This window comes from Lepisosteus oculatus, chromosome 14, assembly GCF_040954835.1.
Source record: "Lepisosteus oculatus isolate fLepOcu1 chromosome 14, fLepOcu1.hap2, whole genome shotgun sequence".
NCBI lineage: Eukaryota > Metazoa > Chordata > Actinopteri > Semionotiformes > Lepisosteidae > Lepisosteus > Lepisosteus oculatus.
In genome coordinates this window covers 58,454,161-58,480,714 of record NC_090709.1, presented here as the reverse complement: position 1 = coordinate 58,480,714, position 26,554 = coordinate 58,454,161, and the positions used below count along the sequence as shown (strand labels likewise).

The 26,554-nt window shown below is 50.0% G+C and overlaps 1 protein-coding gene and 12 non-coding genes across 13 annotated transcripts; 6 read left to right on the top strand and 7 right to left on the bottom strand.

The window, feature by feature from the left end:
- Positions 1 to 7,092: 7,092 nt before the first annotated feature.
- Positions 7,093 to 7,164, top strand: trnah-gug (transfer RNA histidin (anticodon GUG)). The gene has a single exon. It is a non-coding gene; the product is annotated as a tRNA-His (tRNA).
- A 743-nt stretch (positions 7,165 to 7,907) lies between these two features.
- On the bottom strand, positions 7,908 to 7,980 carry trnaf-gaa (transfer RNA phenylalanine (anticodon GAA)). Its single transcript has one exon. It is a non-coding gene; the product is annotated as a tRNA-Phe (tRNA).
- Positions 7,981 to 8,998: 1,018 nt separating this feature from the next.
- Positions 8,999 to 9,070, top strand: trnad-guc (transfer RNA aspartic acid (anticodon GUC)). The gene has a single exon. It is a non-coding gene; the product is annotated as a tRNA-Asp (tRNA).
- A 621-nt stretch (positions 9,071 to 9,691) lies between these two features.
- trnav-cac (transfer RNA valine (anticodon CAC)) lies at positions 9,692 to 9,764 on the bottom strand. The gene has a single exon. It is a non-coding gene; the product is annotated as a tRNA-Val (tRNA).
- Positions 9,765 to 11,093: 1,329 nt separating this feature from the next.
- Positions 11,094 to 11,166, bottom strand: trnag-acc (transfer RNA glycine (anticodon ACC)). Its single transcript has one exon. It is a non-coding gene; the product is annotated as a tRNA-Gly (tRNA).
- A 2,896-nt stretch (positions 11,167 to 14,062) lies between these two features.
- On the top strand, positions 14,063 to 16,439 carry LOC138242680 (zona pellucida sperm-binding protein 3-like). Its single transcript, XM_069198236.1, has 9 exons — positions 14,063 to 14,626; positions 14,728 to 14,843; positions 14,919 to 15,025; positions 15,103 to 15,277; positions 15,355 to 15,472; positions 15,671 to 15,771; positions 15,849 to 15,922; positions 16,090 to 16,272; positions 16,348 to 16,439. The coding sequence occupies exons 1-9, from the start codon at positions 14,063 to 14,065 to the stop codon at positions 16,353 to 16,355; spliced, it is 1,446 nt and encodes a 481-aa protein (XP_069054337.1). The 3' UTR covers positions 16,356 to 16,439.
- A 1,940-nt stretch (positions 16,440 to 18,379) lies between these two features.
- On the top strand, positions 18,380 to 18,451 carry trnah-gug (transfer RNA histidin (anticodon GUG)). The gene has a single exon. It is a non-coding gene; the product is annotated as a tRNA-His (tRNA).
- Positions 18,452 to 19,025: 574 nt separating this feature from the next.
- trnav-aac (transfer RNA valine (anticodon AAC)) lies at positions 19,026 to 19,098 on the bottom strand. The gene has a single exon. It is a non-coding gene; the product is annotated as a tRNA-Val (tRNA).
- A 109-nt stretch (positions 19,099 to 19,207) lies between these two features.
- trnaf-gaa (transfer RNA phenylalanine (anticodon GAA)) lies at positions 19,208 to 19,280 on the bottom strand. The gene has a single exon. It is a non-coding gene; the product is annotated as a tRNA-Phe (tRNA).
- A 1,024-nt stretch (positions 19,281 to 20,304) lies between these two features.
- trnad-guc (transfer RNA aspartic acid (anticodon GUC)) lies at positions 20,305 to 20,376 on the top strand. Its single transcript has one exon. It is a non-coding gene; the product is annotated as a tRNA-Asp (tRNA).
- A 621-nt stretch (positions 20,377 to 20,997) lies between these two features.
- Positions 20,998 to 21,070, bottom strand: trnav-cac (transfer RNA valine (anticodon CAC)). Its single transcript has one exon. It is a non-coding gene; the product is annotated as a tRNA-Val (tRNA).
- Positions 21,071 to 21,764: 694 nt separating this feature from the next.
- On the top strand, positions 21,765 to 21,836 carry trnah-gug (transfer RNA histidin (anticodon GUG)). The gene has a single exon. It is a non-coding gene; the product is annotated as a tRNA-His (tRNA).
- Positions 21,837 to 22,591: 755 nt separating this feature from the next.
- On the bottom strand, positions 22,592 to 22,664 carry trnaf-gaa (transfer RNA phenylalanine (anticodon GAA)). The gene has a single exon. It is a non-coding gene; the product is annotated as a tRNA-Phe (tRNA).
- Positions 22,665 to 26,554: the final 3,890 nt, after the last annotated feature.

Below are 26,554 nucleotides of genomic sequence, written 5' to 3'. Positions count from 1 at the left end.
ATTCCGTTATCTTTGTGAGCCGGGAGGGTGAGTGGAATCCGGAACTGGGCGACTACTTGGGTGTGTTGACCAGCGAAATCGATGCTGGTCAACACATCACCGAGTTTGTGTCAACAGGACCCAAGTCGTAGGGGTACAAACTGTCTGGAGGGAAAGCCTGTTTAAAGGTAAAAGGCATTACGCTCAATGTGAACAATTGTGAAAAAGTTAACTTTGAGAGTCTGCGGGACTTGGTTTTTGACTATGGCGTTAACCCTTATGCAGAGTGCCGGGAATTTAAACACATTTCTATTCAACAGCCGATGATCGTGCGTGTTAAAAAGGATTGGCGCATTGAGACCCGGACCTTAAAGAAAACCCAGAAGGTGGTGTACGACAAGCAGGTGCTGCAAGAAAATTTGACATCGTTGCCCTACGGATATTAACACGATGGATGTCAGGTTAAAACACCCTTTTTCGTGCATTTTGTCCGGACCCTCGAATTGCGGTAAAAGTTATTTTATAAAACAGCTCTTGGAGAGCGGTGATACCGTTATGACTCGTAAACCCGAAAACATAGTCTGGTGTTACAGCTGCTGGCAACCTCTATACGACGAGTTGCTTGTGAAATTTCCATACATTCAGTTTATAGAAGGACTACCAACGTCGTTTTCCGACGACCAGCTACTGCCGCCGGGTAGAGTAAATTTGATTATAGTGGATGATTTGATGGAGTCTGCGTGTGAAAATAATGAGATAGAAAAAGCTTTTACCAAATACGTACACCACCGAAACCTCAGCATCATGTATATCGTCCAAAATGTGTTTTGTCAAGGCCGGAAAAGTAGAACCATCGCGTTAAATACAAAGTACATGGTGCTGTTTAAAAACCCTAGAGATAAACTACAGATTACAACCCTGTCCCGGCAGATGTACCCCGGTAAAGCCAAATTTTTTTTGGAAGCGTTCGATGACGCTACTAAAAAACCTTTCGGTTACTTGTTGGTGGATTTAAATGCCGACACCCCAGATGACTATCGCTTGCGAACAGGTCTTTTCCCCCCAGATGTAGCCACGGCTTATGTGTTTAAAAAATCTAAAAGTCGGTGATCTCACAACCACCGACTCAGTCGAAAAAACACGTTCGGGGCGTCGTCATGTCTTCACGCGTTCGGAGAAACCTGACTCTCTTAAATTTTCTGGTAAAAGCCACCCCCAAACAGCGGAAAGCTATTCTCTGCGGGGCTACAAATGATCTTGTACAGGCCATAGCTGAAATCGCCTTGAATACCTTGAAAGGGAACATACCGTTATCTGCTAAGCAGTTTGGGACCCTGAAGAGAAAGCGTAAGCTTATAAAGACTTTGAGTCGAAAGGGTCTTTCTCTTAAAAGAAAGAGACTCTTGGTGAACCAGTCCGGTGGTTTTATCGGGGCCCTGTTGAGTATTGCAGTACCACTGATTACGGGGCTTCTACAACGTCGATAATGGAGCACGCTGAAAAAATGTACCTGGTACCTCAGAAACAGCTCGATCGACTCCGAGAGCGGTCTGGGTTCGAAAGCGATGTAAGAAAAATAACCGCCCGTCGCCTGGATGATGAAATGCGTGACATTCTGCAGAACTCGCATCTGGCCGAATATGAAAAAGTGAAATTGTACATCCAGGTGTTGCAACGGTATTTGACATTAGTACGCCAGGAGACTTCCGAAAAGGGGACATTAACCGTTGTACTACCGGAAAATGCACCCACCGAACTATCACGTACGTTCGCGCAACCGCCGTCATCGAGCGAGGCTGACTTTGAGTATATTTTGGACAGCGTGTCTCAGAGGTTCCGGAGAAATGCCGAGATATTGTTAAAGACCATGGCCCGCAATGAACCACTAATAGCCTGGAATGAAAAGGGGGAATTTGTGTACAAGGGGGCACCCGTTGAGGGCTCTCACATGATTGATCTTGTCAGGGCTCTCACGCAGCAGCAAGCAGTTGCTGGCGGTAAGAAGCCAAAAGGTTGGGATGTGTTCATGGAGGCTATGGCTGAAATCAACGTGCCGGGCACCTTGCTAGCCAACGCTGGTAACCGAGAGCTACTTGAAAAATTCAAGGCTGCCCCGCCGGGGTGTGCCGCGTCGGCCAAAACTTTAAAACAACCGGTAGAGTTGTCGACGGTCGACCCGGTCTCTAAGATAACCGCTGAAAGGAGACGATCATTAATACCTAGACCCACATGGCTGTCTTTGTAACATTTTTTTCTCTGGGTCTGTGTGTTTGTGTTAAATGACTTGAAATGTATATTAAAAAGCGTGCGCAATATGTTTAAAAATGGTTTGTCTGTAACATGTATTAAAAAAAGCTTGAGCACTGTAACAGCGAATGTATAATAAAAATATTGTGTTGATTTTCATCCATGTTTTGTGTTCTTTTTAAATAATAACCACACAGACGTCGAAATGGTTCGATTTCATTTTTATTTTAGACGACCGATTAACATTTATGACATGTTTTAAATTGTCGTAAACACCCGCATAATTGAACATTCGTATTTTCAAAGGGCTTGAAAGGGTACAGGGGTCTCCGTCTCACGACACGACGTGGGTTTTTCAGAAACATTTCCACCATGCGGTCATTCTGGATTGCATCCGTAGAATAAAGTTCTAAAATGTTTCTAAAAGATAAACCTTTACATCTATGGTATAGAAAAAAGACGCAGTGTAGACCGCAGGTCACTGCAAAAGAATCTTGCAATTATCTGTTATTGTAAAATATGGAGTTAGCATTTCTGTTTAAGAAATCATTAATGTTCTTGGGAAAGTAAAAGGCTTGGGGTGAAAATCCGTAGGAGTCGAAAAATTCTGCGCCCTCGTCGTCGGGTAAGTAAATAGCCAGCCAGTGTTCACCGGGGCGGTCGTGTGGGTGAGTATTAACTATTAAACTCAGAGGGCGCCGCGCCAGTCTCTCGCTCGGTAGGGCATCACTGGGGAACACGCCTAGAAAACTGTCTCGGGTATAGCGGTCTCGGGTTAGAATGTCTTCCAGCTGTTTGGTGTTCATCTTTATGTGCAGGTTGTGTGGTCTCCAAGTGCTTTTTAGCTGAAGTCGTAAATGACTTGACGTCTCATATCCAGCTCTATCACGTTGTCGAACAGCGCGTACACAACCATGTTAACTGTAGTGGGTAGCGGGAGCGCGAAGCGTATTTCAGCTCTCAGATTACCCGTTTTGATAAGTGAATAATGTCCTGTGCACTCGTCGTCGGGGCTGAGGTTGAAAGCGAACAATGTGTAACCGCGCGCGTACTCCTCGCGGTCCACCAGAACTGGTTTGTCTTTCAGACGCTTCCCGGCTGTTTCCACCAGATTAAAATATTCACGGACGCAATGTCCATTCTGGAAGTCTGGTTGAAGCGGTTTAGTGGGGATTCCCCGTCCGCGTAGAGAGCCAGAAAGTTAACGTTGTAGTGTTTAAAATTGAAGGGGTTTTGGGTAAAACTGCCGCTGAATGCCGCGTTGTCCACAAACCCCAAAATGACCACTTTGGGTAACTGCCCGAGAAAGAGGTTTTCTTGGTTACACACACGGCTCCCTGCTGGCAGGCTGAAGACTTTCATCTGTACGCGGTCTATGGGGTATTTAGCGTTGGCCGTCAGGAGTGCTTCGGCGTGTCCCAGTCTGACCCCAGGTGACACTCTGACTCTTTTCACAAACAAAGATGCAGAGAGTACGCTCAGTTTGTGTTCTCCGGCGTTGTTCATTAAGCAGAAAGCATCTCTGTTTCGCGTGAGTTTTATTTTCAGGTCTACTCCATTCAGAAGTAGTTTGTCCTGAAAAAACAGGTCAGCGTGAATGTGACCCAGGAGCTCCAGTTTTCGGCTTTGCGCCGTGTATGATGCTCTTTTTCGGAACCCCTGATTGGGACCATCCAAAATTGTGGACTCGTGTTCCCCAGCTGTGTCTTTGTAAAAGAGACCTGTTGAATACTGCGTCTTCAGCGTCTCTTCACTGTAGTTCAGGACCGACTCTATAAAGGCTCTGTAAGGATAGCAGTTGTTGCTCTGGCTGATCAATCGGTCTCCTACGGTGATGTCAACCTGGCTGAAGATGGCAGCGATGGGGTAGTTCACCAGGCTCACACGGGCTGCCGCATCAATGTCCCGACCGTCTGCTTCCGTTATTTTACAGGTCAAATAGAGCAGCGTGTTGTTTAAATCTAAATAATCTTCACCGTTGCCTGCGACGTAGAACTCCAGAGGTGCGTTTTCCGTAAGGGCCGTGAGGGGTGGAACTTCTATGTAAAAGCTTTTCTCGACGCTTGTTTGGGTAGGTGCTAATTGAAATATGTCCAGCTCCGACTTGGCGCATTCTGCAGACCCGCCGTGAACAAAAGCCATGTTTAAAATAAGTCTTGTTTCGTGTCGCGTTGATTGCGGTGTGTCACGCTCTTCTTGGTCGACCTGAAGCTTCTATGAGTTGCCTGTCTGCGCTTAGCCGTTCTTTTATCAGGTTTCGGCGGCCCCCGACGGTGGGATGATGACGTCTGTCTTTTTCTACTGACACCCCTGCGGATGTATGCTAGACCCGAACCTTCCTGCTGATGTGCAGCCACCTTAGACATGACTGCGCTTGTAACGTTGCCGACCACGTCTTTGGCGATGTTTTTAGCTGCCGATGCCATGTGCGGCTTAGCTATTTCAAACCCGCGTTTCAGAAAAGGCACGGCTTTTCTAAATAGCGCACTGAAAATACCCCCGATACCAGCGCCGTACTGAACCGGTAGCCCTGAAAATCCTGGTAATCCATAACCAGCCTGTTGTTTGTAGTAGTGCGTATACAGAGAAGGATCCCCTAGCTCTTGATGACCGTCATCCTTTTAGATGTTTGACGCTTTCACAGGTCTGAAATGCAGCTTGACGATGACCTTTCCAAATGCAAATGACACGTGTTCGTTTTGATCCGTCTTTATTTCAATAGTGATGTTGTTAAAATGGTCGATGCTCACCGGCACGTAATGGGGTTTGTCGTACAATACTGTGACGAATTCACCATCCACGCCTCTGAAGGGCACACAACGCAAAAGCGGTGCGTAGACGTCGCCTACTAACTGGTGTTCTATGATATCGGTGTATATATACATGGTGTTAAATCCGCCAGTCATATCGACGGGGTGCGGTGATTTTACACCCGCTACACCCGAATTGAAACCCAACATCCGCGCTAGGCGATTACGCAGCTGCATAACAAACCGTTTATCACTAACAATCCTTACCGACCGGCTAATGGGGTTGTATTTAAGACTTACAGCCGATAACTTGGATTTTTCAGCAGCCCGTTTCATTTCATGCAAGAGCTGCTTGATGTTGCCGTAGTACCCTCTCGGTAAGGTACAGGTCCAGATAGTCTTGAGCTCCTCGCTGATGAACAGAAAAACTTCGTCTTCATCAAAAGTGTTTAGTGTATTAGGATAGTGTAGTTCGACCAGGCCCACTTCCCAGCCCCCGTCCAGGTCAATCGCCTTTGCCAGATGCTCTGTGAAGCAGGCGTTAGTGTTCTTTGGAAACATCTTTGAGGATGAATTACTGGCCAGCGTCACATAGAAACCATTGGGGTTCATTTTTCACCACCTCTATATGTCTCGGACCTCAGAAGCCTTCACCCAACTATTGAATTTATCGCTCCAGCCACGCCACTTTACCAAAAGCTGTTTGTTTTTGCCACGACCCCTGGTTGCTAAAATCGTTTGGATGCGGTAGACGTTCTCAACATCCGGGTTTATCTTCTGTAGCTCTTCGGCATAGAAGGAACCCTTAATATCGTCGCCTGAGTAGTCCTGCAGTTTGTAATAGGGTCTCAGAGCCGCGGACCGCTCTTTGACAATGAAAATTTCATCTGTGAAGGTCTGTTCATATCCCTTCTCAAACACTCCCTTTATTTTGGACACCCGCACGCGATCACCCACATTAAATGAAAACTTTGACGGTTTTCTCTTAAAGTGCGCGTCATAGACCGTTCTCCACACCTCAAGGGAGTTGTCGGGCGTAACAGAAGCCGGGGTTCGTTTAATAGTCGTGTGGTAACTATGGTTATAAGCGTAAATAAGATCTGAAAGGACGTCGATATAACGAAAGGTGTTTTTGTGTGTCGGGTACCTCCACATTTTTGTTTTAATAGTTCTGTTAAACCTCTCGACCACACTAGCCTTCACATCGCTGGCCGTATTGAAATGTTCAATATTCTCACGTTTGAGAAAATTTTGGAAGGTCCTGTTAAGAAATTCTTTACCCTCGTCCGTTTGTAGCTTTTTAGGAGCACGCCCCTCTTGCAGTATATTTCGGAAAGCGCCTGTCACGGCCCCACCAGTCTTGGTTTTCAGCTGCACGGCCCAAGCGTATTTAGACAGCATGTCTATACACATTAAGATGTAACAGAAACCGTCGTTGAACGCGTGGTGTTCTCTCATGTCCACCAAGTCGGCCTGCCACTGCCAGTCCATTTCGGACACCAGCGTCCTGTTTCTCTTAAAACGTACGCGCGCCGGCTTGTGCAGCGTATAAGCAGCCTGGCCGGACAGCCACTCGACCACCCGGCCACGGCTGGCGCCGCGCACACCCCGGGATCTCGCGGCCCGCAACAGACCCCCTGCGCCGCCGTAACTGCCCAATTTCCTAGGGTTATAATAGAGCGCACTCAACCCCGCGGCAGACATGCTCCCCATTCCGAAGAAATACACACTCGCACACACCCAGGGATGCGCAGGCTGGGGGCTTTGGGACCCCGAGGTGCCGGGGCGACCGGCCGGTGGGGGTTCCGAACCACACCATTGGCTCCTGAGGGGGCGGGACATGCACAAATAACAACACGCCATAGGATGGCTGGGGGGCGGGACAACCAAACACCGTGGACGACCATTGGATGGAAAAGGGGGCGTGGTACCTGTCAAAAGTTTGACGAAAGGTGTCGCTTTATACTACTAACACGCAAGAGAGTTGTCACTCAGAGTGTCGAAGGGTCGATGTATACTGGGGCTCAGTTGAAATGCAACGTCAGGACTTTTCCGAATTATGTCACACAAAGAGAGCACAGCCCTTTCCGCCCTGCCGCGTGTGTCTCGGTAACTCGCTGTGATCGTATAGTGGTCAGTACTTTGCGTTGTGGCCGCAACAACCCCGGTTCGAATCCGGGTCACGGCAGAATAGGGGCGTCTGCTTTTACTACTCGCACGAATGAAGGCAAAAAAAAAGCCAATCGATGTGAACGAACGGCGCTTTACAGAGGAGTACTGCCTGCCTGGATCGTTGATGAACAACAGAGGCCACTCCGACCTCTTCTCGGTTTTCTTTAATGACTTACTAAGGATCTTCTTCACATTCGCCCATGCAGGGGAGGCCAGTTACACCAAAGCAAACGCAGGAAAGTGCATTTCAAGCAGAGACCAGGAGGGACTTGTTTACACCGAGAGTGGGCGGAGAATGGAACAATGCGCCCAGCCCTGTTGCTGGAGCCGATTCTTGATGAGCTCTTGGGCTCACTAAGAGGCCCCCGCTGGATGCTAATCTTTCTGTTGTTCTTGCAGGTCCTGCGCTGCTTTTGAGCCGACAGAGCTCGTCCTGGTCTGTCGGCACAGCCCAATTGCAAATGATCGGCTCCGCGTACAGAAGGAAAGTGCGTTTGGTACAAGAGTTCACGAAGGCACCGGAAATACATTGGGAACAAATGTCCGGTCGCTCAAGACCTCTGTGAAGTACAGGAGCGTGCAAAACGAGGCTGTTTCCGCCCGTCTCGAACCGGGGACCTTTCGCGTGTTAGGCGAAACACTACGGAAACCTGCAGGGATCGCTGCTGGTGTCTCGCTTGTGTTTCGGGCTGAGAAAGGGACGCGTCACTTTAGGCAGGTGGCGCTGGAGAGAGGAACAAAGGGCGCGATGAAACAAAATGCCGAAACCCGGGATCGAACCAGGGACCTTTAGATCTTCAGTCTAACGCTCGCCCAACTGAGCTATTTCGGCAGTGCGCAAAGCCCACAGCCACCTGCTCCAGCCTTTCTGTGTTGTGGCATGAGCGCACCAAGAGTAGCGGGAGAGTGTTGCAGGAACGTCACTCAGAAGGAAAGCCACCCAGCTGCGCCCTCTGAGCTCTGTCCAGCGCATCTTCCTCGCATGGACTCCTGCCTGCGACGGGCAGGAAACAATTAGCAAGAACAGAACGACACCCCATGGGTGTCTCATGACCGCACCTTAGGTTGTGACACGTGCAGGTGTGAGGGGTTGCTGGGCTACTTTGGAGCAGAGCTTGGGCGGAGGGGGGGCTGGAAAGCAGACAAAGAGGTGACACCTCAAGGTCTGCACGATCACAGCTCTCCGCCGCCCCAGGCTTTCGCTCGATAAGCTACTGGACACACCCGCCCCTCCTCACACAGACCGTGTAAAAGCCCCCGAGTGGGAGGGCTCTCTCTTCCTCCCAGGAGCTCTTGGACACGACGCACAGACAGGGCGCGGGGAGCCGCCGCCTGCAAACACGGCTCCAGGCGGGACTCCACTCCGCAGGAGCCGCAGAGCAGAGGAGATGAGGGCAGCTTAGCTCCTGTGCAGAGACCTGAGCTGTTGTTGCTGTGGATGCTGTCTTTTCTGCACTCGGGGTAGGAGTGAATGTTGAGTTGCCCTTAGAAATGAAGCAGAGCACTTCAACGGCACGGGTGTGTGTGCACGCCCTGGTGATTCTGGGAGACAGATCGAACCTGGGCTAAAAGAGAGGGGGCTTAGCCCTCTTCCATTTGCAAGTTCAAAGTTGTACAACCCATTTGTATCTGCTAGGCGGCGCAGTCGTCGTGCACAAAACGCTTTGAAAAGCGTCAAAGGCAAGTCATTCCGAGTTGGTCGTTTGTGTTTTCCGTTCAGACGCGAAATTCTGAAATGATCTCTCGGCTCCTCGGTTGTCATTTCTGCTCCGTAAAGGGATCACAGCACGCGTCGGCTTCCAGCATGCTGGTTGGGGACACAATGCTGGGGGTTGGAGAGAGCGATATCTTCCTCGTTAGTATAGTGGCAAGTATCCCCGCCTGTCACGCGGGAGACCGGGGTTCGATTCCCCCACGGGGAGTAGCTTTTCTTTCACCTCCTTAGAGAAATGACTGCCTTTCACTTCTCTGTTTTCTTTCACAGCGTCGTGCACCTTTTCATTGCTCTCCCTTTCAGAGCCTCCGCACGGCACACGACTCGACATCAGGAAGCACATTGAAGTGAAAGCAGGAAGCGCTGCGACATGCACTGTGCAGATCCCGCCACACTAAGAGGTGAGTGGGTCTGTTCGATGCACAAAGAACGCTTTGAGAAGCGTCAAAGGCAAGTCATTCCGAGTTGGTCGTTTGTGTTTTCCGTTCAGACGCGAAATGCTGAAATGATCTCTCGGCTCCTCGGTTGTCATTTCTGCTCCGTAAAGGAATCACAGCACGCGTCGGCTTCCAGCACGGTGGGTCAGGACACGATGCCGGGGGTCGGAGAGAGCGATGTCTTCCTCGTTAGTATAGGACCTGTCACCTGTCCCCACCTGTCACGCGGGAGACTGGGGTACATCAGGACGCGCCTTGAAGTGAAAGCAGGATGCGCTGTGACATGCACTGTGCAGATCCCGCCACACTAAGAGGTGGGTCCAGTGGGTCTGTTCGATCACAGCGCTAGGCGAATCCCCAATCCCCTTTTGTGCCTGGCGATAAAAGATGTCTGTTTCCGCCCGGTTTCGAACCGGGGACCTTTCGCGTGTGAGGCGAACGTGATAACCACTACACTACAGAAACAGTGGTAAGACGTGCCCAGCGGCCCAGCGCTGAGCTTCGCCAATGCGATTCAGCTGCTTCCAGTGCCTTTATTGGAGTGCGCTGATGGACCGTGCTCTCTCTCCAGAGACCAGCACGCCTGTCATGGACGGAGCAGGAAAGGCGGCGCCACATTCTACAGCCCTCTCCACGCAATCGACGAAATCGGGCTACTGAAGTGGAGAAAATCGCCTCTCCAGAAAGTGCAAATATCATCTTGGAGACTATAAATCCTATTGCCGAAGGTCAGCCCTGTCTACCAGAGTAACCCTCCCACAGCGATGATCAGCTCGTCTCACACGCGAGAAGTTTCGGTTGGAAACAAGCGCCCCCTCTTCTCGCACGTTTTGCACGTTCGAGTAGTTTTAATGCGGCTCTTTCATACACGGTCCTGATCTTTTGGAAAGCAGGAGGCAAAACCGAGTGGAACCGCCTGGGTGAAAACCAGGAACCCTAACCGCTAGACTATATGGCAGCGAACAACCATGCTGTTCCCGGCATCATGCAAGCAAACTACATAAATATGAGAAAACACGCAAGAGAGTTGTCACTCAGAGTGTCAAAGGGTCGATGTATACTGGGGCTCAGTTGAAATGCAACTTCAGGACTTTTCCGAATTATGTCACACGAAGAGAGCACAGCCCTTTCCGCCCTGCCGCGTGTGTCTCGATAACTCGCTGTGATCGTATAGTGGTCAGTACTTTGCGTTGTGGCCGCAACAACCCCGGTTTGAATCCGGGTCACGGCAGAATAGGGGCGTCTGCTTTTACTACTCGCACAAATGAAGGCAAAAAAAAAGCCAATCGATGTGAACGAACGGCGCTTTACAGAGGAGTACTGCCCGACTGGATCGTTGATGAACGACAGAGGCCACTCCGACCTCTTCTCGGTTTTCTTTAATGACTTACTAAGGATCTTCTTCACATTCGCCCATGCAGGGGAAGCCAGTTACACCAAAGCAAACGCAGGAAAGTGCATTTCAAGCAGAGACCAGGAGGGACTTGTTTACACCGAGAGTGGGCGGAGAATGGAACAATGCGCCCAGCCCTGTTTCTGGAGCCGATTCTTGATGAGCTCTTGGGCTCACTAAGAGGCCCCCGCTGGATCCTAATCTTTCTGTTGTTCTTGCAGGTCCTGCGCTGCTTTTGAGCCGACAGAGCTCGTCCTGGTCTGTCGGCACAGCCCAATTGCAAATGATCGGCTCCGCGTACAGAAGGAACGTGCGTTTGGTACAAGAGTGCAGGAAGGCACCGGAACAAATGAGCGGTCGCTCAAGACCTCTGTGAAGTACAGGAGCGTGCAAAATGAGGCTGTTTCCACCCGGTCTCGAACCGAGGACCTTTCGCGTGGTAGGCGAACGTGATAGCCGCTACACTACGGAAACCTGAAGGGACCGCTGCTGGTGTCTCGCTTGCGTTTCGGGCTGAGAAAGGGACGCGTCACTTTAGGCAGGGGGCGCCGGAGAGAGGAACAAAGGGCGCGATGAAACAAAATACCGAAACCCGGGATCTTTAGATCTTCAGTCTAACGCTCTCCCAACTGAGCTATTTCGGCGGTGCGCAAAGCCCACAGCCACCTGCTCCAGCCTTCCTGTGTTGTGGCATGAGCGCACCAAGAGTAGCGGGAGAGTGTTGCAGGAACGTCACTCAGAAGGAAAGCCACCCAGCTGCGCCCTCTGAGCTCTGTCCAGCGCATCTTCCTCGCATGGACTCCTGCCTGCGACGGGCAGGAAACAATTAGCAAGAACAGAACGACACCCCATGGGTGTCTCATGACCGCACCTTAGGTTGTGACAAGTGCAGGTGTGAGGGGTTGCCGGGATACTTTGGAGCAGAGTTTGGGCGGAGGGGGGGCGGGAAAGCAGACAAAGAGGTGACACCTCAAGGTCTGCACGATCACAGCTCTCCGCCGCCCCAGGCTTCCGCTCGATAAGCTACTGGACACACCCGCCCCTCCTCACACAGACCGTGGAAAAGCCCCCGAGTGGGAGGGCTCTCTCTTCCTCCCAGGAGCTCTTGGACACGACGCACAGACAGGGCGCGGGGAGCCGCAGCCTGCAAACACGGCTCCAGGCAGGACTCCACTCCGCAGGAGCCGCAGAGCAGAGGAGATGAGGGCAGCTTAGCTCCTGTGCAGAGACCTGAGCTGTTGTTGCTGTGGATGCTGTCTTTTCTGCACTCGGGGTAGGACATCAGGAAGCACATTGAAGCGCTGCGACATGCACTGTACAAATCCCGCCACTACTGGGCCCGATTTCCCCGGATCGAAACCGGGCGGAAACAGGCCCGTTTCGTTTGTTGCCACGCACACTGTTTAGGGATTCGCCTAGCGCTGTGATCGAACAGACCCACTCACCTCTTAGTGTGGCGGGTCTGCACAGTGGATGTCGCAGCGCATCCTGCTTTCACTTCAATGCATGTCCTGATGAACCCTGGTCTCCCGGGTGACAGGTGCGGATACTTGCCACTATACTAACGAGGAAGACATCGCTCTCTGCTTAGTGTGCAAAACACTTACTTGCAGCATTGTGGGTGCTGTGGTTTAAATGCTATTGGTTTGTGAACAGAATACCCCTATCCCAGTACATTGTGCCACATTAAATAAACACACGAGAAAAAGAGATTCAGAACGCAAAGCTGTGTCAGTGTTCTGTGTAAAAAATCGGTTTGAACATCATGGGAGCTGTGTTTAATAAGCTGCTGAGTAAAGAATATTTTAATCTTCTTGCTGTCAGTAGTATTTTGCATATAGTTGACTCTTACCTGAATGAAAACAGGACGTAAAGGAAGGGTTTCAGAATTCAGACAAAGCTTTATTCCCGTGCTTACAGTCTGGGTAATTGGAGACTGCACAGTTATGCTTCCTATGGTCATATACGGGTTTTTCGCATGAAGCCGTATTGAACAGTATTTCTCGCGTTGTGAACTTGTGTATACAGCGGTCCCCCGGGTTCCAGTTAGTGCGTAATTACTCATCGATGAAAAACCGGAGGTTTAAAAAAAGATAATTAGCTCACTGATACTTTGATGTAGAGGCTGTGGAAATATCCACGTCGTGGTCTTTAAAATGCATTTGGTTTGAAGGCGTTCTGTGCTTCCGTTGCGAAGATATGGACAAAAGAATATTCGTGCTTGGTCCAAAAAAATGTAATATAAACGAAAAAGTAAAGGCTGAGAAAGCATTCACAATGTATTTTATGCACAAAGCAAGTATTCTCGCGATTCTAAGAGGTTTCGTGTAAACGCTACAGGCGTGCCAAAATCGTTTTCGAACTTCAAGCTAACTTTATCCCGGTAAAAAACGCGCTATGGTATCGCAGAATTCCGACTAAGTAACTCAAAATTGCGACTTGGTAACTCAGAACTCCGACTTTATATCTAAAATGTTCTTTAGCTCAGCTAGCAAGGCCTGGATTCAAGCCAATACAGTGAGGCACGAAGTAGGGTGGGAGCGGCGAGGGCACAAGCCCTAGAACCCGAATCCGTTACAATAACAAAAGCATAGACAATGAAATATGGGCTATTTCGAAGTCGCAAATGTGAGATATAAAGTCAAAATTCTGAGTTTTTAGGTCGCAATTCTGAGATACCATAGTGCGTTTTTTTTTACTCCCTGGCGGAAACGGGCTTCCATTGGTTCTCAGTGCTGCGAAGCAAAAGCAATCTCTGAGAAATCAGACAAATTTTTATCAGAACATGTCAAAAGCTGATCAGTATTTCTTTACTGGAAAACAAAGAAATGCTTGTATTACACATTTTAATATGACATGCAATTACACATGAAAATGAGTAAAATTATTTTCATTGCAGTACGTGTTGATAGAACAACCCCCTCGATAAAAGAAAGTGTGGACGGACGTGTCGCATGTTCCGTACTCTGTCTGACAGCGAGTTTAACACACTGTCCTTGGAAATTAGAAACTAATTGAACAATAAATTAATCTGAGCTAATTTTACACGTGTGGGTGATTTAATTCTGTCGAAATTACGTGGAACTCCTCCGCTGGGGTCAGATACACACGGGAAAGTGTTCAGGCGGCTTCACGGAGTCCCGCCTCTGACTGGAAGCAGGTTCTAATTAGACGCTGAGAACAATCCGGGTCTCTGTGTGTAATTGATTGTGTTGATTGAGCGGTAGTGCGACCATGTGTGTGGTAGCATAGTCCTACTAGTATAAAAACCTAGTCACCGCGTTCACACTTTATGCTCTCTTGCTTCAACACAGTTTGGTGGTTTATGTGTCTTACTTCTGTAGCAGTTTAGCGGGACGTCAATTTGGCAATGCGCTCGTTTCTCTTTGTGCTGTGCCTGTGCCTGTGCGCAGGGGCCGGGCTCCCCGCACTGATCTCCGCCGGGCCGGCTGGCTGGGACTCTCGGGAATTAGCGCTCCAGGCCGACCTCCCGGCTCCTGAAGACGCAGCCCAGTCGGAGGACTTGAACCTGGCAGATGCGCCCTCCGAAGACCTGTCTGCAAGCGAGAACGACTCGCAGTCCTTGGCTCCCGACTTTCGCCGCCTTCCCGTGTCCAGAGACGCGTACTCGCCGTACTTCGACAAGGAGAAGATGAAGCCCGAAGCCGGCAGCCGCCCCTTACCCGCCTACATCAAGAGCGTCCTGTTTCCTCCCCAGCGAGGGCGGCAGCCGGCTCGCCCGGCCATCGGGGGCACCCGAGGAGTGGCTGTGTGGTGCGACTCCAGCAGGATGTACGTGAGGGTCAGTCGGCTCCTGTTCGGCTTCAGCTGTCGGCCATCGGAGGTGACCTTGGGCAACTGCAGCGTCAGCCGAACCACACGCAGTTACTTCTACTTCATCTACGGGCTTCACGAGTGCGGCACCGAGCGATCGGTAAGCGGGTCTTCATCTACAGGCAGTGTATCGATGTGAGCTGTAGGGCCAGTGTCGGGGTTGCCTTTCCTGGGAATATCCCTTCCTCTGTGACCCTGCAGGTTGTCCAGGGCCGCCTGGTGTACTCCAATACTCTCCGCTATGCCCCGCCCTCCTCCAGTGCACCTGTGCATCGCTTCATTCCCTTCTCTGTGCCGGTCAAGTGCTCCTACAACAGGTAGGCAGGGCTCTGCTGCTGCTGAGAAGCCACTGAGAAAGTGTCCAGAAGCCCCTCATCCCCTCTGTCCTGCAGGTTCCACTACTCCTACAAGGTTGGCTATGTCCCCACGTGGGCCAGGAGAAGGACCTTCTTCAAGGACCTGAAGAACAAACACAGCTTTGTGCTGCTCACCACCAACTGTAAGCTCCTTGAGCGAGTGGCTTCACCTGCCTGCAGGGGGTGCTGTGTGCAGGTGTAATGCTGCCTCTCTCTCCAGCCCACTGGGTCCGGCTCTCTCCCAAGGATGAGTACTTCCTGGGTCAGCCCATGTACTTCCAGGCCACTGCCTACTTTGCCACAGCGGAGCAGAGGCTGTACATCCACTCGTGTTACGTAACGGGGAAACCAGACCAGCACTCCCAGCCCCGTTTCCCCGTGATCGACAACTTGGGGTACGGCCCCTTCTGGGAGGGGAGGTGGGCAGGAGCCCTGAGAGCCTGCAGGGGTTCATCCTTGTCCTTGTCCCCAGGTGCATGGTGGACAGCAAGGCAGATGGCTGCCTGTCCAGGTTTGTCCCCTCCAAGCAGAAGGATGTGCTCCGCTTCACAATTGATGCCTTCCTCTTCCAGAAAAAGCTGTCCAGGAAGGTACTGCTCTCAAAGGCTGCTCAGCCTTCTCGCTCTACTGATCCATTGTCTGCTTTCACAGCCATGATCTAGATGTGAACCAGACTGTGGCAGCTGTAGTGCCTAGAGCTGCCAGCTTGCCTTCACTGATGGCAGAAGGTCCTTCTCTGTCCCTCTATTGGCCTTGATCCCTTAATGCTGTGCCTTTCCCTCTTGCAGCATGAAGTGACTGAGCTGTACATGCACTGTGTCATGGCTGTGGCTCCTGCTAAAGCAACACCAGGGACCAAGTCCTGCACCTACAACAGGGAGGCTAAGAGGTACTTCTGCAAGGAGCCTGCTGAGGGTGCTCTGGGACATGCCAGGTTTAGGCCTCACCTGTCCTCCTCTCTTCCAGGTGGGAGGAGCTGTATGGTGACCATGAGGTCTGTGCCTGCTGTGAGTCCAGGTGTGCTGGCAGTCGGAATGAAGGTGGGTCTGGTTCTCTATCCCTTGTGGATGCATCTCTGCCCAAGAGACAACCATGCTTGGACAACTGAGGAATGATCCCGTGCTGGACAAAGGGACTGTTTAGATGAGTAGACTGTGGGTCTCTGGGTATAGCGGATCCCTCACTCCTGGGTGTTGCTTGTCCACAGGTACCAGGAGCCTGGTGACCAGTAGTCGGGTGGCTGTGGCACCAGTAGAAGCTCCTCTGGATGTGGGAGCTGACTGGACTGAGGATGAGGAAGGAGACCCTCAGAGCTCCAGTGAAGATGCTGAGAGCACCAGTGAGGATGTGGAGGGAGCAGAGGACTTTGGAGATGTTGGCCAGTGGACAGGTAGGGTCTGGCAGGAAGAGCTCCTGTAGGGGTGGTGTCCTGCAGTGTAGCTGGATTGTTCTCCTTCCTCCCCAGGTGCCTGAATGAAGGCTCCAGCCTGGCCCTTGTGACTCTCCTGCCTCCACTTGCCTTGTAATGGCAACATCTCAATAAAGCTGTGAAAGACCCTTCTGCCTGCCCTTGTTTCTTTATGGTTTATAGGTTTGAATGGGGTGGAGGAATTCAAGGGAAGTATTTGTGGGGGTTCCCCTTTCAAGAATGCTTCCCGTATTGCTGCCAATGAGGACTGAAAATGGCTGGAGTAATAAAGCGTTGTACTGGGGGAAGATAGCCGCACTATTCCTTGGGCAGGTCATTGTGACTTTTTTACTGGGGGAGAGACAGAGGTGTTCAATATACTGGCAGTCCTCCTGTTTCCTAGAGGGGTAGTGCTTATGGAGTGTCAGTTGCTACTGTAGTGCCCGGTAAGAGTGAGATCTGATGTCCTATTCTAGGCTGCACAAACTGAATAAAGAAACACAAGGAAGGGATTGTCAACAGGGGCTTGGTGTAAAGTAGGCCTTCCCTTCCTTAGCAGAGGAACAATTCTGGTGCCCAAACATCAGTGAATAAAGGTACAGTTAGAATCTTGGAGGTCTTGTCTTATGGGTCTTGGTTTCACAGTATTGGACAGTCACGGGAAGTATTAGGATTGAAACTGGAGATCCCAGTACTTGATCCGGAAGACAAGTGTTCACAACCACCTCTACCAGCAGTACAGACTGTGTAGATTGAGACTGAACGCTTACTACACAAAGCCTCTCCACTGTTTCAGTGTCCCATGTCATGAATTTCAAGCGAATCCTAGTCTCCCATTGTGACTACCTATAATTTGCACAAATCCTGCTGGCCCACTGTTAATTTTTAGCCCTACTGCCATGCCCTATTAAAGTTTCAAAGATTTAGGATAAACTATTTAGTATAATGGTTCCAAAGGTGGCTTCGCAAAGCACTTGAAATAATTACAGTAAGAATACACAGGATAACACAATTCCAATAGACAGAGGAGACCATGGATGGTGGTACTAAGGAAAGTAGAAGCAGAGGGGTAAAGAATGGAACCAGTTCAGTAAAGGCTCTTCTACAGAACAAGGTGTTGAGTCTGAATTTGAAGGAGTTTAGGGAAGGTGACTCTGGTATCCTTGGGGAGAGAGTTCCAGAGCTTGGGGGCATAACAGGAGGAGGCCTTGTCACTCATACAGTGTGGGGGACAGTTAGGAGACAGGAATATGAAGAGCGAAGGTTCTGAGGTGGGGAGTAGGGTGATAATAGATCAAACTGCTACTGAGGTGCAACTGAAATGTGACGGCATGTTCTACAATTTATGCAAGAAAGGGTAATGTTAGGCTTTTATGGACCGTTGGTACAACATCAGTGCTCAAGGATTCATTTCTAATATTGAGGACAATGGGTTATATACCCATCGTTCTTACCAAAGGATCAGAGACCTTTTGCTATATAAAAAGACTCCTTTCCACCACTAATTTATACAGGTTTGGTTCATTTGGGTTTTATGTCTGGTTTCTGGTTTCTGTCGCTGGGCGCTCACCCTGCGGTCCATATGGGTCCTAATGCCCCAGTATATGGTAGTGGCAATTTCCCTAAGGAAACAAATACTCCACATTAGTCTGAATGCCACATTCTTCATTGGTCCCATTACATCACAGAAAAACAAAACTACTCACTCTTTAATCTCGTCTAATCCAAGACGCACCGAATATCACAGTCTTCTTTTAACACGCGTGCTGTGATTCCTCTATGTAGCAGAAATGACAACCGAGGAGCCGAGAGATTATTTCAGCATTTCGCGTCTGAACGGAAAACACAAACGACCAACTTGGAATGACTTGCTTTTGACGCTTTTCAAAGCGTTCTTTGTGCACGACGACTGCGCCACCAAGCAAACTACATAAATATGAGAAAACACGCAAGAGAGTTGTCACTCAGAGTGTCGAAGGGTCGATGTATACTGGGGCTCAGTTGAAATGCAACGTCAGGACTTTTCCGAATTATGTCACACGAAGAGAGCACAGCCCTTTCCGCCCTGCCGCGTGTGTCTCGGTAACTCGCTGTGATCGTATAGTGGTCAGTACTTTGCGTTGTGGCCGCAACAACCCCGGTTCGAATCCGGGTCACGGCAGAATAGGGGCGTCTGCTTTTACTACTCGCACGAATGAATACAAAAAAAAGCCAATCGACGTGAACGAACGGCGCTTTACAGAGGAGTACTGCCTGACTGGATCGTTGATGAACGACAGAGGCCACTCCGACCTCTTCTCGGTTTTCTTCAATGACTTACTAAGGATCTTCTTCACATTCGCCCATGCAGGGGAAGCCAGTTACACCAAAGCAAACGCAGGAAAGTGCATTTCAAGCAGAGACCAGGAGGGACTTGTTTACACCGAGAGTGGGCGGAGAATGGAACAATGCGCCCAGCCCTGTTGCTGGAGCCGATTCTTGATGAGCTCTTGGGCTCACTAAGAGGCCCCCGCTGGATGCTAATCTTTCTGTTGTTCTTGCAGGTCCTGCGCTGCTTTTGAGCCGACAGAGCTCGACCTGGTCTGTCGGCACAGCCCAATTGCAAATGATCGGCTCCGCGTACAGAAGGAACGTGCGTTTGGTACAAGAGTGCACGAAGGCACCGGAAATACATTGGGAACAAATGACCGGTCGCTCAAGACCTCTGTGAAGTACAGGAGTGTGCAAAACGAGGCTGTTTCCGCCCGGTCTCGAACCGGGGACCTTTCGCGTGTTAGGCGAACGTGATAGCCGCTACACTACGGAAACCTGTAGGGACCGCTGCTGGTGTCTCACTTGCGTTTCGGGCTGAGAAAGGGACGCGTCACTTTAGGCAGGTGGCGCTGGAGAGAGGAACAAAGGGCGCGATGAAACAAAATGCCGAAACCCGGGATCGAACCAGGGACCTTTAGATCTTCAGTCTAACGCTCTCCCAACTGAGCTATTTCGGCAGTGCGCAAAGCCCACAGCCACCTGCTCCAGCCTTCCTGTGTTGTGGCATGAGCGCACCAAGAGTAGCGGGAGAGTGTTGCAGGAACGTCACTCAGAAGGAAAGCCACCCAGCTGCGCCCTCTGAGCTCTGTCCAGCGCATCTTCCTCGCATGGACTCCTGCCTGCGACGGGCAGGAAACAATTAGCAAGAACAGAACGACACCCCATGGGTGTCTCATGACCGCACCTTAGGTTGTGAGACGTGCAGGTGTGAGGGGTTGCCGGGCTACTTTGGAGCAGAGCTTGGGCGGAGGGGGGGCGGGAAAGCAGACAAAGAGGTGACACCTCAAGGTCTGCACGATCACAGCTCTCCGCCGCCCCAGGCTTCCGCTCGATAAGCTACTGGACACACCCGCCCCTCCTCACACAGACCGTGGAAAAGCCCCCGAGTGGGAGGGCTCGCTCTTCCTCCCAGGAGCTCTTGGACACGACGCCCAGACAGGGCGCGGGGAGCCGCCGCCTGCAAACACGGCTCCAGGCAGGACTCCACTCCGCAGGAGCCGCAGAGCAGAGGAGATGAGGGCAGCTTAGCTCCTGTGCAGAGACCTGAGCTGTTGTTGCTGTGGATGCTGTCTTTTCTGCACTCGGGGTAGGAGTGAATGTTGAGTTGCCCTTAGAAATGAAGCAGAGCACTTCAACGGCACGGGTGTGTGTGTGTGTGCGCCCTGGTGATTCTGGGAGACAGATCGAACCTGGGCTAAAAGAGAGGGGGCTAAGCCCTCTTCCATTTGCTAGTTCAAAGTTGTACAACCCATTTGTATCTGCTAGGCGGCGCAGTCGTCGTGCACAAAGAACACTTTGAAAAGCGTCAAAGGCAAGTCATTCCGAGTTGGTCGTTTGTGTTTTCCGTTCAGACGCGAAATGCTGAAATGATCTCTCGGCTCCTCGGTTGTCATTTCTGCTCCGTAAAGGGATCACAGCACGCGTCGGCTTCCAGCATGCTGGGTCAGGACACGATGCCGGGGGTTGGAGAGAGCGATGTCTTCCTCGTTAGTATAGTGGCAAGTATCCCCGCCTGTCACGCGGGAGACCGGGGTTCGATTCCCCGACGGGGAGTAGCTTTTCTTTCACCTCCTTAGAGAAATGACTGCCTTTCACTTCTCTGTTTTCTTTCACAGCGTCGTGCACCTTTTCATTGCTCTCGCTTTCAGAGCCTCCGCACGGCAGTCGACTCGACATCAGGAAGCACATTGAAGTGAAAGCAGGAAGCGCTGCGACATGCACTGTGCAGATCCCGCCACACTAAGAGGTGAGTGGGTCTGTTCGATGCACAAAGAACGCTTTGAGAAGCGTCAAAGGCAAGTCATTCCGAGTTGGTCGTTTGTATTTTCCGTTCAGACGCGAAATGCTGAAATGATCTCTCGGCTCCTCGGTTGTCATTTCTGCTCCGTAAAGGAATCACAGCACGCGTCGGCTTCCAGCACGGTGGGTCGGGACACGATGCCGGGGGTCGGAGAGAGCGATGTCTTCCTCGTTAGTATAGGACCTGTCACCTGTCCCCACCTGTCACGCGGGAGACTGGGGTGCATCAGGACGCGCCTTGAAGTGAAAGCAGGATGCGCTGTGACATGCACTGTGCAGATCCCGCCACACTAAGAGGTGGGTCCAGTGGGTCTGTTCGATCACAGCGCTAGGCGAATCCCCAATCCCCTTTTGTGCCTGGCGACAAAAGATGTCTGTTTCCGCCCGGTTTCGAACCGGGGACCTTTCGCGTGTGAGGCGAACGTGATAACCACTACACTACGGAAACGGTGGTAAGACGTGCCCAGCGGCCCAGCGCTGAGCTTCGCCAATGCGATTTAGCTGCTTCCAGTGCCTTTATTGGAGTGCGCTGATGGACCGTGCTCTCTCTCCAGAGACCAGCACGCCTGTCATGGACGGAGCAGGAAAGGCGGCGCCACATTCTACAGCCCTCTCCACGCAATCGACGAAATCGGGCTACTGAAGTGGAGAAAATCGCCTCTCCAGAAAGTGCAAATATCATCTTGGAGACTATAAATCCTATTGCCGAAGGTCAGCCCTGTCTACCAGAGTAACCCTCCCACAGCGATGATCAGCTCGTCTCACACGCGAGAAGTTTCGGTTGGAAACAAGCGCCCCCTCTTCTCACACGTTTTGCACGTTCGAGTAGTTTTAATGCGGCTCTTTCGTACACGGTGCTGATCTTTTGGAAAGCAGGAGGCAAAACCGAGTCGAACCGCCTGGGTGAAAACCAGGAACCCTAACCGCTAGACTATATGGCAGCGAACAACCATGCTGTTCCCGGCATCATGCAAGCAAACTACATAAATATGAGAAAACACGCAAGAGAGTTGTCACTCAGAGTGTCGAAGGGTCGATGTATACTGGGGCTCAGTTGAAATGCAACGTCAGGACTTTTCGGAATTATGTCACACGAAGAGAGCACAGCCCTTTCCGCCCTGCCACGTGTGTCTCGGTAACTCGCTGTGATCGTATAGTGGTCAGTACTTTGCGTTGTGGCCGCAACAACCCCGGTTCGAATCCGGGTCACGGCAGAATAGGGGCGTCTGCTTTTACTACTCGCACGAATGAAGGCAAAAAAAAGCCAATCGATGTGAACGAACGGCGCTTTACAGAGGAGTACTGCCTGACTGGATCGTTGATGAACGACAGAGGCCACTCCGACCTCTTCTCGGTTTTCTTCAATGACTTACTAAGGATCTTCTTCACATTCGCCCATGCAGGGGAAGCCAGTTACACCAAAGCAAACGCAGGAAAGTGGATTTCAAGCAGAGACCAGGAGGGACTTGTTTACACCGAGAGTGGTCGGAGAATGGAACAATGCGCCCAGCCCTGTTGCTTTAGCCGATTTTTGATGAGATCTTGGGCTCACTAAGAAGCCCCCGCTGGATGCTAATCTTTCTGTTGTTCTTGCCCGTCCTGCGCTGCTTTTTAGCCGACAGAGCTCGTCCTGGTCTGTCTGCACAGCTCAATTGCAAATGATCGGCTCCGCGTACAGAAGGAACGTGCGTTTGGTACAAGAGTGCATGAAGGCACCGGAAATACATTGGGAACAAATGACCGGTCGCTCAATACCTCTGTGATGTACGGGAGCGTGCAAAACGAGGCGGTTTCCGCCCGGTCTCGAACCGGGGACCTTCGCGTGTTAGGTGAACGTGATAGCCGCTACACTACGGAAACCTGCAGGGACTGCTGCTGGTGTCTCGCTTGCGTTTCGGGCTGAGAAAGGGACGCGTCACTGTAGGCAGGGGGCGCTGGAGAGAGGAACAAAGGGCGCGATGAAACAAAATGCCGAAACCTGGAATCAAACCAGGGACCTTCAGAGCTTCAGTCTAACGCTCTCCCAGCTGAGCTATTTCGGCAGTGCGCAAAGCCCACAGCCACCTGCTCCAGCCTTCCTGTGTTGCGGCATGAGCGCACCAAGAGGAGCGGGAGAGTGTTGCAGGAACGTCACTCAGAAGGAAAGGAACATTTGACCGGTCGCTCAAGACCTCTGTGAAGTACAGGAGCGTACAGAAAGAGGCTGTTCCCGTCCGGTTTCGAACCGGGGATTTTTCGCGTGTGAGGCAAACGTGATAACCGCTGCACTACGGAAACGGTGAGAAAAGGGACCCACTGGCAGTGAGTATTGAACCTTATTGCATTACTGCTCCCAACCAGTTGATATCAATTTAATTCCTAAGGGTTATGTTCTTGTTTTGAGTATCTCATGTAGACGTTGTAAACAAGTTCAATTACGAAACGGTCTAAATGAATGATATACTTATGTCCTCTTGATATGTGTAACTCTTTGTAACTGAATGAATTTATATCTTTTGTATTCTGTTAAGCCTTACGATAAGATCTGTTAGGTTTGCATGCATATTCTATATATTAACAAATGTATCCTCGTGTATTAGTACCTGTGTGTGCATTGTTTGAGTTATGTCGCATGGTTGGATTCTAAGACCATTAAAATAATCAATTTTGTGATTTACTGCCACAAAAATAATTGTCCCAGTAAATGCCCAAACCCCTACAGAACTGGTGCCTCGTGAGAGAACACTACAACAGTGTGTGATATCCTGTCCCAGCCTGAGGAGCAGACAGCGAGCCTGTCTCTTAATAATGCTAATAATACAGTGTGTGATTCCCTGCCCCAGCCAGAGGAACAGACAGTGAGCCTGTCTCTCAATAATAATACAGTGTGTGATCTCCTGTCCCAGCCTGAGGAACAGACAGTGAGCCTGTCTCTCAATAATAATAATACAGTGTGTGATTCCCTGCCCCAGCCAGAGGAACAGACAGTGAGCCTGTCTCTCAATAATAATACAGTGTGTGATCCCCTGTCCCAGCTTGGGAAACAGTGAGTCAGCCTCTCAATAATTATAATACAGTGTGATCTACTGTCCCAGCCAGAGGAACACACAGTGAGCCTGTATCTAAATAATAATAATACAGTGCGTGATCTCCTGTACTAGCCTGAGGAACAGACAGCGAGCCTGTCTCTCAATAATGATAACCTAGTATGGAATGTCCTGTCCCAGTCTGAAGGACAAACAGTGAGCATGTCCCTCAGTTATAATAGAACAGTGTGTGTTCTCCAGTCCCAGCAGGAGGAACAGACAGTGAGTCTGTATCTCAATACTAATAATACAGTGTGTGATATCCTGCCCCAGCCTGAGGAACAGACAGTGAGCCTGTCTCTCAATAATAATAATACAGTGTGTGATTTCCTGTCCCAGCCTGGGGAACAGTGAACCAGATACTCAATAATAATAATACAGTGTGTGATCTCCTGTCTCAGCCTGGGGAACACTGAGCCTGTCTCTCAATACTAATTATACAGTGTGTCATTTCCTGCCCCAGTCAGAGGAACAGACAGTGAGCCCGTCTCTCAATAATAATAATACAGTGTGTGATCTCCTGTCCCAGCCTGAGGAACAGACAGGAGTGAGCCAGTCTCTCAATAATAATAAAGCAGATTATGATCTGCTGTCCCAGCCTAAGGAACAGTCAGGAAAGAGCAGGTCTCTCTATAATAATAATACAGTTTGTGATCTCCTGTCCCAGCCTGAGGAACAGACAGTGAGCCTGTCTCTCAATAATAATAATACAGTGTGGGATCTCCTGTCCCAGCCTGAGGAACAGTGAGCCTGTCTCTCAATAATAAAAATACAATGTGTTATCTCCTTTCCCGGCCTGGGGAACACTGAGGCTTTCTCTCAATACTAATAATACAGTGTGTGATATCCTACCCTAGCCTGAGGTACAGACAGTGAGCCTGTCTCTCAATAATAATAATAGAGTGTGTGATTTACTGTCCCAGCCTGAGGAACAGACTGTGAGCCTGTCTCTCAATAATAATAATAGAGTGTGTGATCTCCTGTCCCAGCCTGAGGAACAGACTGTGAGGCTGTCTCTCAGTAATAATAATAGTGTGTGATTTCCTGTCCCAGCCTGAGGAACAGACAGTGAGCCTGTCTCTCAATAATAATAATCCAGTGTGTGATCTCCTGTTCAAGCCCAAGTGAAGACACAGTGAGCCTATCTGTCAATAATAGTAATACAGTGTGTGATCTCCTGTCCCAGCCTGAGAAACAGACAGTGAGCCTGTCTCTCAATAATAATAATACAGCGTGTGATCTCCTGTCCCAGCCTGAGGAACAGAGAGTGAGCCTGTCTCTCAATAATAATACAGTGTGTGATCCTCTGTCCCAGCCTGAGAAACAGACAGTGAGCCTGTCTCTCAATAATAATACAGTGTGTGATCCTCTGTCCCAGCCTGAGGAACAGACAGTGAGCCTGTCTCTCAATAATAATAATACAGTGTGAATTCCTGTCTCAGCTTGTGGAACATACAGTGAGCCTGTCTCTCTATAATAATAATATAATGTATGACCTCCTGTCCCAGCCTGGGGAATATACAGTGAGCCTGTCTCACTATAATAATAATACAGTGTCTGATCTCCTGTCCCAGCCTGAGGAACAATGAGCCTGTCAATCAATAATAATACAGTATGTGATGTCCTGTCTTCGCCTGAGGAACAGAGAGTAAGCCTGCCTCTCAATAATAATAATTCAGTGTGGGATCTCCTGTCCCAGTCTGATGAACAGACAGTGAGCCTCTCTCTCAATAAAAATAATACAGTGTGTGATCTCCTGTCCCAGCCTGAGGAACAAACAGTGAGCCTGTCTCAAAATAATAATAATACAGTGTGGGATCTCCTGTCCCAGCCTAGGGAACAGTGTGCCAGACTCTCAATAATATTAATAATAATAATACAATGTGATCTACTGTCCCAGATTGAGGAACAGACAGTGAGCCTGTCTCAATAATTATACAGTGTGTGACCATCTGTCCCAGACCGAGGAAAAGACAGTGAGTCTGTCTCTAAATAATAATAATACAGTGTGGGACCTCTTGTCCCAGCCTGGGGAACAGTGAGCCAGACTCTCAATAATAATAATACAGTGTGATCTACTGTCCCAGCCTGAGGAACAGACAGTGAGTTTGTCTCTCAATAATAATACAGTGTTATCTCCTGTCCCAGCCTGGGGAACAGACAGTGAGCCTGTCTCTCAATAATAATAATACAGTGTGTGATCTCCTGTCCCAGACTGAGGAACAGACAGTGAGACTGTCTCTCAATAATTATAATAATACTGTGTGAGCTCCTGACCCAGCCTGGGGAACATACAGTGAGCCTGTCTCTCTAAAATAATAATTCAGTGTGGGATCTCCTGTCCAACTCTGAGGAACAGACAGTGAGCCTGTCTCTAAATAATAATAATACAGTGTGTGATCTCCTGTCCCAGCCTGAGGAACAGTGAGCCTGTCAATCAATAATAATACAGTATGTGATGTCCTGTCTGAGCTTGAGGAACAGAGAGTAAGCCTGTCTCTCAATAATAATAATACAGTGTGGGATCTCCTGTCCCAGCCTGGGGAACAGTGAGCCAGACTCTCAATAATCTTAATAATAATAATACAGTGTGATCTACTGTCCCAGCCTGAGGTACAGTGAGCCTGTCTCTCAATAATAATATAGTGTGTGACCATCTTCTGTGGTCTGTTTCAAATCCGCCCGCGATGAGACACCGAGGAGAAATGAAGAGCCCCAGTCGCGCTAGAAAATCACCCGGGAAAGAGACTTTCAATGTAGGAAAAAAAAGTCGTTAGTAACAGACATAATATGTTTGTTTTGTTTTTTTAATCGCTGCGATGTGTGACTAAGCTCATACGACTAAGAGTTGCCCCCTTTGTCTATAT